General features: G+C 41.9%; 1 protein-coding gene across 2 annotated transcripts in view; it reads right to left on the bottom strand.

The window, feature by feature from the left end:
• Positions 1-48: 48 nt before the first annotated feature.
• The window catches only part of LOC115364147 (trinucleotide repeat-containing gene 6A protein), a 53,987-nt gene continuing 36,838 nt past the window's right edge, over positions 49-17,197 (bottom strand). For both annotated transcript variants that reach the window (XM_030058594.1, XM_030058595.1), the window contains exons 12-26: positions 16,970-17,130; positions 16,119-16,196; positions 15,526-15,693; positions 13,986-14,105; positions 13,099-13,236; positions 11,407-11,481; positions 11,027-11,201; positions 10,618-10,761; positions 9,616-9,786; positions 9,308-9,448; positions 9,024-9,131; positions 8,182-8,415; positions 7,796-7,872; positions 6,808-6,947; positions 49-6,388 (exon numbers count right to left, since the gene is read on the bottom strand). In XM_030058594.1, the coding sequence (XP_029914454.1) occupies positions 6,040-6,388; positions 6,808-6,947; positions 7,796-7,872; positions 8,182-8,415; positions 9,024-9,131; positions 9,308-9,448; positions 9,616-9,786; positions 10,618-10,761; positions 11,027-11,201; positions 11,407-11,481; positions 13,099-13,236; positions 13,986-14,105; positions 15,526-15,693; positions 16,119-16,196; positions 16,970-17,130 (2,279 nt within the window). In that variant the 3' untranslated portion in view covers positions 49-6,039. The remainder of the gene's footprint in view (positions 6,389-6,807; positions 6,948-7,795; positions 7,873-8,181; positions 8,416-9,023; positions 9,132-9,307; positions 9,449-9,615; positions 9,787-10,617; positions 10,762-11,026; positions 11,202-11,406; positions 11,482-13,098; positions 13,237-13,985; positions 14,106-15,525; positions 15,694-16,118; positions 16,197-16,969; positions 17,131-17,197) is intronic.

Below are 17,197 nucleotides of genomic sequence, written 5' to 3'. Positions count from 1 at the left end.
GTAAATTATGAACAAAACAAGAGAAAGAAAGAGACGTGGCGCCGGCCGTTGAGTCACTGTTAGTCTTTTATTGAGGGTTGTACCCAAGTTATACAGCTTTGTATGCTGGCCGCAGGGGCCAGAGGGTTACAAACAGTTATCAGTATACGAGTACAGCCAACAGAAGACCTACTACCTACTACTCTACACCTTAGTACGGATTCTCTTAAGAGCACTAAAATCCAGAAAAATAAGGAAGAGGAGAAAAAAAAAAAACAGAACAAACCAAGCAACAAAAAGGAAAGGAAAAAAGATTAAATGAAACCAAAAAAAAAAAAAAAGAGTAGACAGCATCAGAGGAGACATTCATTATTAGAGCACACTGGAGTTGGTTTTCTATACCTTGTAATATCAGGCGACTTCGTTTTTTTTGTCAATTTTTATACCCATACAAATAAAGATTGTCCTTCAAAAAGTGCAGTTTCCCCCGAAGTTTAAGATAAAATCCTTTAAGATGACCCGAGGAAGACGTTTGAAAATAAAAAGGTACTTCCTGTTTTCATTTCAGTTTGTAAGAGAGAGGAAGGCCTCCCCTCGTTGATTATAGACATTGTACGTTTGTATTCATATATATATATAGTTTCAACAGTCTCCCAAAGCAATGTGCATAATAGGTTTACAGGTGATCCAACTACACACTCTGGATTGATAGAATCTCTCTATAAAAAAAGTTGTAGTTGTGTAAAATTTGCAGTTTCGCTGGTCTCCCTCGCCTCAGTCTTATCGAGGAGGAGACGAGCTGTGAGAAAAGACATGGACTTCGCAAATCTTAACCTTTGCTCCTCTCCTGCTACAACTGGCCCGATGATTGCTAGGTAAGAGTTTTTTTGTGTTTTTTTTTTGTTTTTTTTTTAGTCTTTATTATTATTATCATCATTATTATTAGTAGTAGTACGATTCAACGATGGCACAACATGTTTCAGTTTGAGGAATATTACTGGGAATACCATGTCAACTGTGTTTTTTTTTTTTTTTTTTTTTTTTTTTTTTAATCTGTATTTTTTTGGGATTATTAGAGAAAGCAAAAAAAAAAAAAAAAAAAAAAACCCAAGGTGGACATGGAAGCCTGGGTTTAACACTCCACTGCATAGTCTCTCTGAGCAACTCCCATCCCTCCCCCTCTGTACTGCACCCGCCCCCGCCCCGAAAGCCCGCCCGCCCCACCCAACCCCACCCGAGTCTTTGTGCTGGTTAGACTAAAGCTTTTCAGGGTTTGTGTGTATTCATACTAAAATGTAAAATGACAAAAAAAGAGAAAAAGAGAAGACAGCAAATCCTCACAGTTTTTTTCATGTGTGTAAAGTCAAAAAAATAGCCTTAGCGCTTTTTGATCGACAGTAGGAGCCATTGTTTCTTAATAGACATGGGTGTGTGTTATGCGTACTGATATATATATATATGTATGTATATATATACACATATATATATATATATAATATATATATAGCATTTGCTCACAGGATAAGTCAAGAGAAAAAAAGAATCACAACATTTTATCTTTAAATATTAAACAAAAAGAAAGTAGTATCACCAGCCAGCTTCCCTCCTCTCCTTCCTTCCTTGCTTCCTCCCTCCTCCCCTCATCTGGCCCTATCGGGAAGCTGCTTGGCAGCCCTGGGGATTGTACATTGCTCATGGTGGTTTTCATTTACTGAAAAAGGTTTTCCTCACATCATCCTTTTGCAAATGACTTGTTTTTTTATATCTTCAAGCATTACATTGTCCAGCTTTTTAAACACACGTTAATGCAGACATACATACGAAGACACAAAAAAGAAAGAACAAACAAATCAAATCAATCCCTTTCCTCCCTCTCACCCTCCCTCCTCGATTTGGCATGATAGTATGTTCAAATACACACACACACACACACACACACACACACACACACACACACACGCACACACGGTAGGTATCTGTATGAGACTGCGACGCCACACGCTAACAGCAGATTGGACGAGACAAGGGGAAGTACGGACCCCTAAAGTCACAAAGCTAAACAGTAACATCGTCGACAAACAGAGAGGCATTTTACAGACCGAGCTTGTCCCTTCTCCAACAGCAGAGCTAAGCTGCCTCCAGAAACGCTCATCTGGGCTCAGGTTGTCCTCATACCACTTAAAGGTACGGATGCCGAGGAGGGACAAAACTGTTCCCGGATCTGAACCAGGAGAGATTCACTGCCCAAAAATTAAATTCAGAAGAATGAATGAAGAGTAAAATACCATGTTTTTCCCCATGGACAAGGGAAAGGAGAAACTAAATGACACAGACTCCAGGGTCGACTTGGCCCAGAACTCCCGTCAGTTTCCTCTCCTGAAATTCACTTTAGGACATCAGAGAGGGGAGAGCTGATCTTGGATCAGCCGAATGAGAGGCAAACGTAACCCTGCATTCCTGAAAAGCCAGGAAGAACCAACCATCTGAGCTGATGCCACATTCCTTGTCCAAGTCCCCCTGCCCCAAAAAAAAACAAAACAAAAAACACAGGCCTTGCATCCTCAGAGCCCAGCATCTCCATGACAACCAGACCTGCCAGACCTGGGCCCAACAGTAGCTGAATACTAAAACACACTCGGAGTGATCTGTTTATTTGATTCCACTTTAGAGGCTGACCAGGCACATCGTTCCATCGTTTGGATATTTCACTCAGTTTTTGACTGGCCCAGTGACATAAGGAAACGTAAAGCTGAAGAGAAACACCCTCCTCCTCCTCACTGGAACCAACAAAGCACCATCGTCTCTAGTCTCTACACTGTCAGAGCAAACACGCCAACATCCACTCCTGTCAACAACAAAGACACACACACACACACTTGACCCTGTCACGGCACTCTCACAGACGCAGTTTTCTCCTCACACCCATCCTAACACGCACCAAAAAAAAAAAAAAAGCCAATGTACACCACCTTCCTCCTGGACAGGCTGGCTCAGCTCTCCTCCGCTATGCCTGTCCGTTCTAGTCCACACCAAGTGCAAAATCCAAGGCTCCTCAGTTCAATTTGTCAATTAAGTTACTCAAAAACACATGACAAACACGGTTCAGATGTTCCGCTTATTAACATTTGTTAAACAAGACCAAAAAAAGAAATAATAATACAAATAGAGATATATATTTTAAGCAAAGAGATCTGGAATTACGTAAACCAATCTTTTTTTGTTTGTTTGTTTTGATTGAATAATATTTGGTAAAGAGCGGTTCAATACTGGCACACACCACTGTCAAGTCTGGCTAATACTCAAGGTTCTGCCTCAGTACGTATGCTTTGAAGTCGTTAAATATTCACGGATAAACTTAAAAACACAACTAAAGCTTCTGCTACTTATGAAATAAAACCTATCGGGAGGGGAAACACGCACACACACGCAACAGCTTTACACAAAATTACACGATGAAGACAAAAAAAAAAAAGAAATAAAATTAAGGTCCATGGCTTCGCCTAATGCTGACTTCTCGTTCACGCACTCTCTCTGAAGCTTTTTTTCCCCCCGACAAGTTGTGCATCATCGTAACTAAACAATCACTGGTAAATAGGTAAATCTATGTACGTTATTCACACGTGTGTATTTTTGTTGACTACACCACTGGTGGATTACATTCACCCTGTACCCCACCCACCCCAAAAAACACCCAACTCCCTCCCCCCATCCCTTCCCCTACAGCGGTAGAACTCACATATCTACCAGTACAGAGCAGCCTAACACACACACACACACACACACATACACACACATACACACACACACACACACACACAGACAGGCTAGATTCATCAGGTCAGGAACTTCGGATGAGCACAACCCCCACCCAAAAAAAAAAAAAAAAAAGAAAGAAAATAAAAGAACAAAAACCAAACCAAAAAAACAGTACAACAATACAATCATATTCTATTTGTAAACAGGTAGAAGCCACTTGACTTTGTTGTTGCATCTTCGGACACAATTAGGATCAAGGCAATGAAATGTGGACGACTTTTGCACTATTAAAATATTATCAACCAAAACGAGATTATAATTTTTTTTTTTTTACACTTTTTTTTGTTTTCTTTCGTTTTTTTTTTTTTCCAAACACCATTTGTGGCAATGAGAGCGATTCAAGAAAAAAAAACAAAAAAAACAAGGTAATATTTCGCATTATGCTGTTATTGAAATACTTAAAACATTTTGTGAGACATGGAAAAGAAAAAAAAAAAAACAACCAAAAAAACACCTCTCCATAGGCCGTGTGAGAGGCTACAGTATGCATAGATACAGATTCGCCTTTCTCTTGGTTTATAAGTCCGACAAGACAGAATATTTGCTTTGACAGTCAGTCAGTCACACACACTCACACAAAACACTCCCCACTGTTTGTTTTTTTTTTTTTTGTTTGTTTTTGTTTTTTACACCAGTGGAGCGGAGGAGAGGAGGAAGAGGAGGAGGAGGAGAGGAGAGAGGGAGCATCGGGATTTCTACCGCCCGTCCTCCACCCCGCCCCCAAAGTGACCCCCCCCCCCTCAAAAAGACAGCATATTGAAAGCAGTGTGTCGAGCTTCTCCAGCTTAAAGCAGTTATTTGGCAGAGAAAAAACTTACAGACCTATACGTAGTTTTCAGTGCTAGAAGTTGGATTTTCCTTTCCTACAAGGAGTAGTAGTAGTTTTTTTTTTTTAATTCAACTACAAGGGGGGAAAACTGGCTTGATTTCCTGAGAACCATTGCTGGTTATTTAGCAGACAAAGAGGAATAGTTCAAATAACCAACGCCATGGCCAAAAACACTGATCCGAATTCCCAGAGTTACAAAGCATCGTCTTCATCCTCAATAAGAGTTTAAATTCTTTTTTTTTTTGTAACATTTTCTTAGCTTTTTAAATTTTTTTTCAAGTTTTTTAAAATACTTTTAATATTTTTTTGTATTTTTTTTCTATTTTATTCCATTTTCTCTTTAAAATGAAGGAAGAATGAACACACGTTCCGCCTCCTAAGTCTTGTAAACAAGAGGTTGCAGTGTGGCACCTCCAAAACAACATTGAAAGCCTATTCTGAAAGTGCTGTTCCCCCCCTGCCCACTAGGGGGACTAGTGGGAGGGGCTTGCTAGATAGGCACCGCCTCCTATACTAGGGTGGGCGGGGCTTGCTAGTCCCAGCTGCGGCTACAGTCCTTTGCACTGCAGAGCTCAACGTTCTTTAGTTTTAAAACACAAAATTGGTGCAATACTTTTTAATGTCACTTTTAATATCAGATAATCCTCCTAAGTCAGCTTTTTTCTTCTTTTAACTATCTGTTGATCTTGATCTCCACGACAACGCAGTAAGGTAGGCGTGCCAAGGCAGAGAGGAGCGCACACACACACACACACACACACACACACACATACGTACTCTCACACACGCACGCACGCACACACACACGGGCGTGCACACACGCCACGTGCACACATACGGTAAGGACCTCAATGAGTAAACAGCTACACTGGAAAAACTGGCTGCTCCCTCTATATTGCAGATTATATATACTGAGAAAAAACCACATTCAGTGCAAAGTTAAAAAAGCTCATACTCCAACATTGTCAGCAAACAAATGCAAAGAAAAAAAAACTAAAACAAAAACAAAATGTTAAAAATAAAAAGAATTGGAATTCAAATAAACATGATGAATGAAACAAAAAAATATAATAATGAGCTCGATTGAAGCTTTTTTTCGGTCTGAAAGAGCACTACCTGGAAGCGAATATCCATCCGTTCACATTATAGAATTGGCCTGCATGATTCAAGTATTCCGACTGATATGTTTTTGGGCTAAAACAAAGTGGACATATGTGCAGAGAGAGAAACGTAACTTGTTTTCCACAGGGAGACCCCGTTTTTTTGTATATCTTGTAAGTGAGAAAGAGTCCAACTAGTGCCATTGCGTTTTTAACTACATTTTTTTGAGGTTTTTTGATTTTTTTTTTCTTCTGGTGATTATTGATGATTCTCTACTGACCCCCTACCCCCGACCTGTTTGTTTGACAGGCGGCTCACATGGAGTCCCCGCCCCCTGTCAGGTGATCCACCGGAAGGAAGGAGCTGATTGAAGAAGGGCTGCTGATCCTCCCGCCCTCTGTGCCACTGGGGCTCCCCCATAGGCTAGTGGAATAGTTGGGCCCGCCCCAGAGGGAGGAGCTGTGGAGGTCGCTGCCATTCCATTGGTTGGGTTCAGGGGCGCGGCTGGGGAAGGGATGGGACTGATCCATTCTGCTCTGAGAGGAGCCAATAGCCTGCCAGCCCGAGGAGGGAGCGGCCAATGACTGCCCTTGTGCAAAGAAACGGTTGATTTCCTCCTCGCTGGCGAACTCAGCCAGAATAGTAGTGTTCCCCAAAACACACCTGGAAGGACGAGAGGGATTCAGGATTCAGTCTATTAGTGTTAAAAAAAAAAGGACATACTTGTGTTAAGCTAATAAATCCGGATAGGTCCGTTCAACCAAAAAAGAAAAAAACAAACAAAAAACCCCTTGCATCAAGTGTAATGTTGGGTTGGGAACTGATGTTGTGAACAACTTCCGAGTTTTTGTAATTTCTGGTTTCCCTAGGTTACAGCTACCTCTTAAATTTTTACTGTCCAACAGCATGGATTGTAACTTTACTGCAACTGTATTTCCAGTGTGAGAAAGAGCAGGCATGACTGAGAAAGAGAAAATTACAAAGACAGAAACAAGTCTCAAAGACAAGCTGGCTGCGAACAAACAAAATGAGATGTTACAACTGTGAGTGTGTGTGTGTGTGAGAGACACTATGGCTCTTACATGTGCAGGCTCTTCTGGGCCTTGGCGGCCTCGTCCTTGGTGCTGTAGCAGACCACGGCGTTACCGTGCGGCAGGTTGAGGTGGAATGTGATCAGAGGGCCATGCTGCATGCACAGAGTCCTCAGGGTAGAGCCATCAATCTGGGAAAGACATAGGACAAACACAAAGACAGTAGAGGTGAGGCTGAGCTGACAGCTGTGCTTTCCTCGTAATAAAGCATAAAGTTATGGGAGAGGGTGAAGATGGTGGAGAGGAAATTAAAACAGTACAGCTGACAAAACTGTCCAAACTGTTGGCTGTCTATCAGCAACATTAGGCTAAAAACATAAGGGAAAAGAACACACTTCAAGACAAAATACATACTAGTGTATAAAATGTACAGAGAACATTATGAATTCAAGTATTCCATGCAAAGGTTAGCACATGAACACATTTGGTGTGTTAAAATTCTGTGTTGGTAGGCTTTAACGTCTTAACATTGCAGATTTATCGCCCATTGTTGTCCTCCTCTGAATAAAGGCAGGTAACACAGTGTCAAGCAAAGACCAGAGGGGTTTTATAATTTGTCATTTCAATCGTGAATTCCCTAACTTACACACTTTGCTGTGAGTTGTGGTATTACATATTTTCAAAAGCCATCAAAATGATGGAAATGGATGGAATTACCGCAAGGGGGAGCCTGCACGTTTCATCATTCCAAAATCCTATCTCCCTAAGGAGATAGGATCCCCTAAGGATGTTCACTAAGAACAACTGAATGTCCTAGCTATGATGCAACAGAAATATGTTTCTTAGTGCCATTTTGAGAGTTTTAAGCATATTTTGTCAGGTACTGGGATAATATCGTGAATCTGAATCATTAATCATTAATATAATCATGACATCAAATTTTCATAATGTCCCATGCCTAACTGTATTGTGTCAAAAAAAAAAATAAATAAATAAATAAAAGTATATACTTAAGGTGTCTGTGTATGTGTGTGAGTACCTGAGGTGTGAGATTCTTCAGTACGAGCCATTGGGTTCTCCCTGAGCTGCTGCTGCTGCTGTCGCCCCAGCTGGAACCTGCCAACACACACAGCAGAAACATAATCATCTCAGAAAATGTTTGTGTGTGTGTGTGTGTGTGTGTGTGCCATATCTAAGTATAATAATCCTCCTGGGAAAGAAGGGCATTGCAGCAACCAAATAGCAGGATGCAGTTGAAAACAATGGAACATAAGACAACAGAGGAGGCTTATATGAACACGCAAATTAAAATTTCAACACTAGAGGCACAAATGCATCAACAGTAGCAGCAGAAGTTATAGGAATGAATAACAAAATCTAAGTATGTACAATGTGGCAATGTACAACTTGTGTGTCCGTTCTCACCAGGTGTGTATCTGGACTCGGCAGAGCCCCAGCTCCCCAGTCTCCCCAAGGCGGAGCCATCCCAGCCGGAGGAGGCCGAGCTAGGCTTCTGGCCAGTCAGGCCGGGCGGGGGTCTGGAGGGGGCCGCCACAGACAGCGCTTTGGGAGGCAGGGGGACCTTCCACAGCTCGTGGGCCAGGGAGGAGTTGGACACAGAGCCGCTGCCGGGAGACCACTTGGACTCACTGGGTCTGGCTGTAAGGAGAGAAGAGGAGAGAGGTGAAATGTCTCCCATGTCTCCCTCCACTTCAAGACAGAACATTTGTCTGCATGCACTCTTCTGTCCTCTGGGCCAAATTTGGAAATGGAAAAATATCAGACAGCCAAAATGCAATGACTAAACAAAAGAATGTTGATAACAGAGGAGAGAACTATCCCCAAAGTTTACTTGTCAAATTCAAAATACTGAGGATGTGAACAGATGGAAACATATAAGATTATAAAACTGATTGAAACTCATCGATACATCATGTCGTGTTCTGTCAGAGTGATGCACTTTGAGACAGGAATATATGTCTGTAAATAGCACCTTAACACTTAAGTTACCAAAGTGTGTAAAAAATTAATTTCTACTGGAAACTGATGTCACTGTAGGTGAGGATCATTAATGCATTCATGATCCACAACAGCTCGGTTGCTCATTCTGAGTCTCTCTGACGGCTCAACTGTGAAGTAACTCAAACCTGTATTTTCCAGTCCGTTTTCAAGCACAGGAATTGGACTGAGAGACAGAGGAAGAGTAGGTGGAGATGACTGAGGCTCATCTATAACATCAAAATCCACACAGCCACAAGAATTCATACCTGAAGTGCTTTGTGCTGTACTGGTGAGGGAACCGCTGTGGCTGGAGGCACGAATGGATGACCAGGCACTGTTAGAAGGCATCGTGGTGTTCAATGATGAGGATGGCCCTGCACACAGATGGACAGAGAGAATGGTTCAGACTGCAGTATACGGAGAACAAAAGAGAGGGCAAGCTCACACATGTGAGGCAAAGTGTGGCGCTTGCTTCGTCACCGCAAACGTGAACACAAAATCTATTCAATTTCTAGGGTGCTGTCGTCCTCAGTGTTTGTGTGTTTCCTACCGTTGTTCCTGTCCCTGAGGTGGTCTGTGTCGCGGACGGTGTTGATGGAGAGGTTGTTGATGACACTGCCGGGGGTCACGTAGGGGTCAGTCTCAGGGTCAATGTTGGGGTAACCTTTCCAAGGCTCCCCGGGCCGGAACTCTGCACACAAAAACACACACAAGTTAGCAGTTATGACACTGCAACAGAATTCCATATTTTGCACCAAAGAACTGCACTTATTGCACTGCAATGACCTATTGCATCTCTGCCTTATTTTATATCACCAAGGTTGTGTTTTTTGTTGTTTTTATTATCTGACTGTGTACCTGGGGGCCAAGTGACGGTGTTTCCGTGGGGAGGGGGAGAGTTGGCACGGGGGGGCCAGCCGTCACCCAATGAGCCCATTGATTGGCCGGGAGGACTCAGGGGGGAGGGGCCAGGAGACAGGAAGTCATAGAAGGGAGAGTCCTCCAGGCGCAGCCCAGACGACATAGCACCTGTGGGACAAGCAGAGGCAGATAGATACACACAAACACACAATTAGCATCAAAAAGCAGGTGTCTTAGATATGTGTTGTAAGTCAGCCAACTGAAGAAGGTAACACTGTCATCACAAATATAATAGGCTAAAATATTGCAAACAAGGCAGGAAACCTCTAACCAAAGCAGCTGACTTATTCCTGCAAGATTTCCACCACTATCCCTACCATGCTAAGCAAATATATTTTTTTAGAGGAAAAATGAGCCCACTGGAAATTCCAACATTTAACTGGTGGTTGGTGTTCATTTCCTGTCATAACTGAAACAATATTAGAGGGTTTTATGGAGGTTCAGATGACAAAGCGAATGTGGCAGAGTGTTGAAATATAAATTGTATGTTTAACTGCAACCAAATCTTCTGTTTGGCATGCAAATAAAAATTCTTTGGAATTGTGGTCTGAATATTTATTCTCGCTCTGCAGGGTGGCAGTGTGTTTGCCAAACAAGAGCAGCTGGTTAAGCAGATGGATTGTGGCTCCTTTGAATCGCTAAAACTTAAAACTTTACTGTTTGTTACTGCCTTTTTTACGAAATTACGTACTATAACTGTAACGCATTATAGTTTTTTTTCTTATTTTATCGAATTTATTTCATTCTTTTTTTTCCTTCAGTGCTGACCTTTGACATTTAACAGACAATTAGGCCCATTAGCATGACTAAATCATATACTGTGCAGTGCAATAAAATACTAACCCTACTACAACCCTAACCCCAACCCAATTCTGACTATGCTGAGCTAACCTCAACATAAACTCATACACACATACAAATAAATACATGCTTCCGCACCAGGTTTGCTGTTCTGCTCCAGAGGGTCAGTAGCCCAAATTTTCTTCAGTTTGGACTGGGGTAGCTCCTTGTAGCTCACTGCTCCACTACCACTGCTACCACCACCACCCATGTCCAGGGATACATTCAGGTTAGAGTTCAAGCCTGAGGGAAGGAGAGCCAATGACAGACAGGAAGTTAAGATTGGGAGAGAGAGGAGAGATGTTTGTATGAAAAACCTTGAATTTCATTATTTCAATAAATCCATAAAACAGTCCTTAAGTACAACATTGCTATGCAATAGTTATTCCTGCATGTTATACTGGTACTGTATGGGTATGTATATACCAGTAACAAATCCACATGAACTTTGGTTATACAAGGCAATAGCTTTACCAATCTTGAGATTTAATTCTAGCGGTGAACAAACCTAAAGGGAAGTTGCTAAAGGAACCGAGGGCAGTGGGGTCCTTCTGCATCTCAGGAGCATTGTGGGACATGTAGTTGTCCAGGTACGGTTTGAGGGTCGGGGCCTGTTTCAGCAGGGAGGGGTCCAGGTGCCGCGGCGGCTGCATCATTGACGGGGATGAACCGATCGGACGAGTCTGAGGACAAAGGTGAGTGAGGAGTTACAGAAAAACCCCAACCAATAGAATGACAATGAAAAGAGGAGGGGAGACACTACAGGACCCTGACATAAGAACTTTTAAACGTAGAGGATCGAAGGGGAAAAGATGAAGACTGAGATTTTAAATCTCTCTCTCACGCAGACACACACACACACACGCACACACAAACACACACACATACCTGTTCAGTCTGTCGTCCAACAGGCATGGCTCTCTGGCTCTGAGCTTTCTGCTGTTGCTGCTGGAGGAGAAGACGCTGCAGCGAGGAATAAAAAAAGTAACGATTATAAAAAGAAGTTTGCTGATGTTTTTAACACAAAAAATTCTGTGAGATAAACCTGATACAATTACGTAGTGCGATTAAAAGTAGGCAGTGTTGACTGTGAACACTAGTGGCATGAAAATGCACAGGAGAAAAAATTTGTCCTTGTTTTGTTTACTTCATGTTCTTCCAAGATGCCGTGTGCAAGCAGGCAACATGTAAGCAATGCAACTTCCCAAATATTTCAAAATAAGGTGTTGCAATGTCTTCTGAGGTAGCAATGTCATGAAGCAATCCACGAGAGTTGGAGTTATGGTTTACATGTAGGCTATGTATGTCTGTTTCTGTACATTGTGTGGACTACTGTTGTAAACAAATTGCCCCTCTGGGACAATAAAGATTTTCCAATCCAATCCAATCCAATCCAAATGTATTAAATATGTTTATTAGGCCTCAAACATTCAGCAAGTGTTTTGCTGAGAAACCTTTCCATGCAAATAAATGTGTTTGTAAGGAATACCACATTGGGCACCTTTAACCATACTTAGTGGCACACTGAGTGAGTGAGTGAGTGAGTGAGTGAGTGAGTGAGTGAGTGAGTGTGTGTGTGTGTGTGTGTGTGTGTGTGTGTGTGCAAATGCTGATCTGAGAACAGTGTGAGTGAACATTATTTGATAGGCAGTATGTGTGTTTGAGTGAGTGCAAAAATGTGATGTGGATTTATTTTATTTCATTTAGCAAGACCAGAATATTATCTGGCATCTTTTAATTTATTGTCAATGAGACTAGCATTGGCCATAATATTACTGCAACATTAATATGCAGTTGTGAAATTAGACCTGCAACTAATGATTAGTTTCATTATCGAATAATCTGTCCATTATTTTCTCTATCAATCAATTACTTGTTTGATCCTAAAATAACAGAAAATGGTGAGTGTTGGTCACAATTTTCCACAGCCCAATGTGACGTCCTCAGATGTCTTGTTTTGTCCTAACCAACAACCCAAAGATATTTAGTTTACTGTTATAGAGGACTAAAGAAACTAGAATATCTTCACATTTGAGAAGGCAAACTTTTGCAATGATTCAAAATGATTAATTAAGTATCAAAACAGTTGGCAATTAACTTAAAACATAGAAACTTATCAATTATTTGACTGATCGTTGCAGCTCTGTCCCAAATCACCCATTTTGGTAAGCAAATATAGGGCGAAAAAGAAAAAGGTTGCCTCCTCAACACATTATCATAAATACTGGTCCTTTGTAGTCCTCTGACATGCTTTCATGTTTGACAGCAGTAAACTGTTGTTGTTTACAAAATGCAATGATAGAAAAACACCAGGTTTGGACAGAAGCTCTGTCCATCACAATACCAAACAAATCTGAACCCAAAGTTTACTTGGGCAGCTGTCAGTTTACCTGGGTAGGCGTCCAAAACATAATCAATACATGCAAAACCTTTGTGTATAGTTGCATCACTGTGGCAGTAACTTGTGAACCTATGCTATCAGTTATAACTGGGACTATCTGAGTATAAAAGAGTGTGTGTGTGTGTGTGTGTGTGTGTGTGTGTGTGTGTGTGTGTGTGTGTATCTTTGTATATGTGTACCTGTAACTGGTTGATCTGGCTGAGCTGTGACAGCTGGTTGAGCTGGGTGAGCTGGTTGAGAACAGCCACCTGCTGAGGTCCAAACAGAGGGTTCAGACCTCCGTTACCCCCTGGATACTTCAACAGAGGTGGAGGGACCTACACACAAAGACAGTTTACTGTAATTCCTTTCAACTTTTCAAATAGAATTCAAGTATAAAGGTGCACATGTTAAACGCACATTACATCATGGATAGGAGAGAGGCAGAGAGAAGACGAAAGGGGCGAGGTATGCTCAGTTAACATGTAAGAAGTTCATGTTTGGTGAATTCCTGTGAAGTTCCTCTAGTCTTCCAGCCATGTTGGCACAAAATCAATCACTGCATGAAAATTCTTTTACATCCTTAAAAGTCAGGTGGTTGGATGGTTAAATCATTAAAACAGATGACTTAAAGTGGACTTGCTGATGAAAATATTACTTTCTTGCCCTAGTCAGGTATAGAAAAGTGTTAACTATAAACCTACCATTTTAAAAGATAAAATAAAAGAGTACAGTGTGACCCACGACCCAATAATATATAATACAAAATGCATCAAAAGCACAAATATGTTCATGTTCATCTTTTTACTATCATGTGTGAAATGGCTTTTCTTGTATACTTTGGCCATGAAAAGAAATGTGTATTTAACATGTGAACAAACCCACAAAATTTAAAAGCTGAAATTGATGAAGGAAGACGAGAAGGAGGCTGAGGTGAAGCAAAGTATGGGAGGCGAAACACTCAGGTGGGAACAGAGATGGCAGGAGGCAGAGATCTTTATAATCCAATCCGTCATAGGTCTGGACACAATTTCGCAGCCCATGCAGGTGTTTTAGTTCATTTTACAAATGTGTGTATGTGTGGTACCTGAGAGGACAGGATGGGTGGAGGCACTTGGTTGCGGAGGTTGGGCTGGGGGGGGACCTGGGGCTGGGGGCCGCCTCGGCCCTGTGCTATGCTACTGCCACCCAACATGGGGTTTACATTCTGCAGAGAAAAACACACAAGCACACACATACACACACACACACACACACACACACACACACATTAATGATCATCAACAACTTGTAAAAAGAAAAAAGATATATTACGTTGTATGTTTCGCAATGCAATGTTTAAAAAAATAACAGATAAGTAAATCCCGGCTGGAGAAATCCGAAACTGCAAAATGATCACAAAAACAGTTTGCTCTCCAACATAATCACAGCAAAAACAGAAACTCTAATAAATGTTGTACATTTTGACATGTAGCATAACACATTAGGTCATACGTATAAATGCAGGTGAATTGACATATTAATCCCTAATTTCATTTTGTAAGTAGTATATCTGAAGAGTGTTTGATAGATCTCAAGCAAACAAACACACACAGAAGAAGAAACACCATCATCTCCATCCTGCCGCACTCACCTGCCCGGAGTCGAGACAGGGGATAGGCTGAGCAGAGTTGGAAGGGGAAAAGCTCATGCTTTGATTGGAGGAGAGCTCCTCAGAGGCGGGGCTATCGTAAGCAGAGGGGGGAACGGACAGCTGCAGGAGCAAAGCCAGGCGCAGAGCAGACGAACGGACGGCAAGCACAGAGGGACAGGAAGCACAGCAGCAGCCCGAGAACGTGAGGGAAGGAGAGCGAGGAAAAGGTGAGGAAGGAGAGGAGAGGGTGAATGAGTGAAAGCAAAAGATGGATTAGGAGAAAAAGGGCACAAAGACAAACCAAAGAGGTGAGAAGTGGAGAGAAAGTGAGAGCAACAGAAAGAAGGGAGAGGAAGCCCAGGACAGAGGAACATAAAAGGCAGAAAACAGGAGGAAGAGACAAGCAGCATTAAAAGAAGTGCAGAAAGAAAAGCAGCAGCTAGAGGTCAAGCCCAACAAAACCACATCACCTTTCTACATGACTATGAAAGGGAATGAATTACTGCATGACCACTAACAAGGCAATCAATTGTTTTTACCTTTATCAACAAAGCACCTTAGTTTGTGACTTTGTTCTTGCTGCTGCTAACTGCCTCAGCAAAACTGATATGCCTTCAGTAAATTTATCACTCGGTTTTCTATATGTAGATGTTGAAATCTTCCATCCAGTCTACACAACAAATGCAGTGTGTTTGAGGCACCACTGTGGGGCGCTGCAGAGCTGCCAGAAGGTAGAGGCAGCACAGTGAGCACAACATGGCTGAAATGACCCTTTTCTTCTTGCATACCTTCCTTTATCACCACCAGGCCAGCAGAGAGATTCACCAAACCTCTGCTCCCTGAAAACTGTTTCGTAATGCCGTTTGTACACCAGACTGCGTGTATTACCATGCGATTAACTGCTGGTGCATCAGACCTACACTGTTTTGTGTGTGTAGAAGTCTGCACTTCCCATTAGTGTGCCTGGGACATGTTTGTGGTTTTTCCTACACACCTTGTCATAGTACGGGCTGCGATCCATGGGAGAGTCCTTGTGGAGCTGGTGTCGGGACCCAGGGTTTTTCCCCATCACTCCGTTCAAGTCTCCCATGCCACCCACATCCATACGCTTGTCCTGCACCATCCCTCCTCCTGCCTTCATGGAGTCCTCAGGAGAGTCTCTCTGTGAGGGGAAAAATATCCGAGGAGTTTGGATCAGGAAGACAAAGGAGCAGGAAAATAAAATGCAATTCGCAGCAGTGCCTTCAAAAAATAAATAAAATAAAATAAAAAATAAAACTTTATTATGTGACTGTGCATGATGTGAGGCTGTGGAATTATGTTGCCATTGAAACAGCCTTTGTGGTCAATGCACAACAGGTTAAGTTGTTAGGTTCGACACAAACACCTTCAAACTCTTTAGCAAAATGATGACACCTTTGACATGGTAACAAATTAGGTTTCTGGATGTCACTAACACTAGTTTCCATGGCAACATTATCAAAAATTCCAGTTCAAGAGTTCAACAGATTTATGGTGGTGTAAAAATAGTGATGTTCAGAAGGGAATGATAAAAGAGTGAAACTAAATGTAGGAGAGAGGACTTACAGGGAAGTTCATGTTGTTGAACTGATTAATAAAGGGTTTCATCCATGGTTCGTCCTGCTTGTTGACTGGTTTGTTCATCTGAAACAGACAAAAATCAATCAATTGGTGAAAACATTGTATTAATATTGTGTGGACAGTGAAGACAATTTGAAAAAGCTGACAGACTTTGCTTCTTCGCGCTTTCTCACGCTGACCTCACACAGGTGCCACTTTAATGAGGCAGCTACTGCATTCACTTGTGACTTTTGGACAAGCTTGACTATCTCCTTGGTCCATATATACAACTCACTTTTTTTTTTTTTTATAAATCATTCCACTTTGTTTTCTGTACAGCTCTGGCATTTTGAATGATTAAGACGTTTTAACTACATTTGCACTTGCATTTGCAATTGTAATTCTGTTATGTCCACAAACAGCTCCAGTCACTCCTCAGGTTCTTTGCTCATATTGCATAAACATGTGATTTAGCATTCTCATGTGGACAGATATTTTCAAAAATGCTCTCATCTGGATGGAGGGTTTTCTCTTAATCAGATAAATGAAGTTCATTTAAAAAAAAAAAATCTCCATCTGGACCTGGCTATGCTGACTTCAACAAGAACCCATAATATGCTTTATTGTTGGAACAGATATTATTTCCCCACACATGGTGTTAACTCCTGTTTTGAAAAAAGCCTGCACACTATTATAGGTGTTACAAACATATTCAAAATGCAATGATATTTTGGGCATAACTTGAAATCACTGAAGTTCTTGCACCCATGCACTGAGCTACTGTTAAGTCCAGTCTGTTCTGTCACACAATGCATAAGGTTGCTGATTGGTCGTGTGTGAGTTAAGAGCTAAGGTACCTTGTTGGAGCCTTTATGCTTGTAGTTCCAGGTGTTCTGTTCATGGGACCTGCTGTCCTGCTGGCTGTTGCTCCACATGCCAATCTCTACCTCCTCCTCCTGGTCCCAGCTGGAGCCCATAGACACCTCCTCCCCGCACCACGTCTCCATGGGCTTCGAGCCTTGAGCAAAGCAAGGGAGAGAGAAATTGGCTTTTATAACCTGGTGATTATCAGAAGTCAGGTCAGC

This window comes from Myripristis murdjan, chromosome 8 (assembly GCF_902150065.1).
Source record: "Myripristis murdjan chromosome 8, fMyrMur1.1, whole genome shotgun sequence".
NCBI classification, from domain to species: domain Eukaryota; kingdom Metazoa; phylum Chordata; class Actinopteri; order Holocentriformes; family Holocentridae; genus Myripristis; species Myripristis murdjan.
This window is presented reverse-complemented; position numbering and strand designations above follow the sequence as displayed.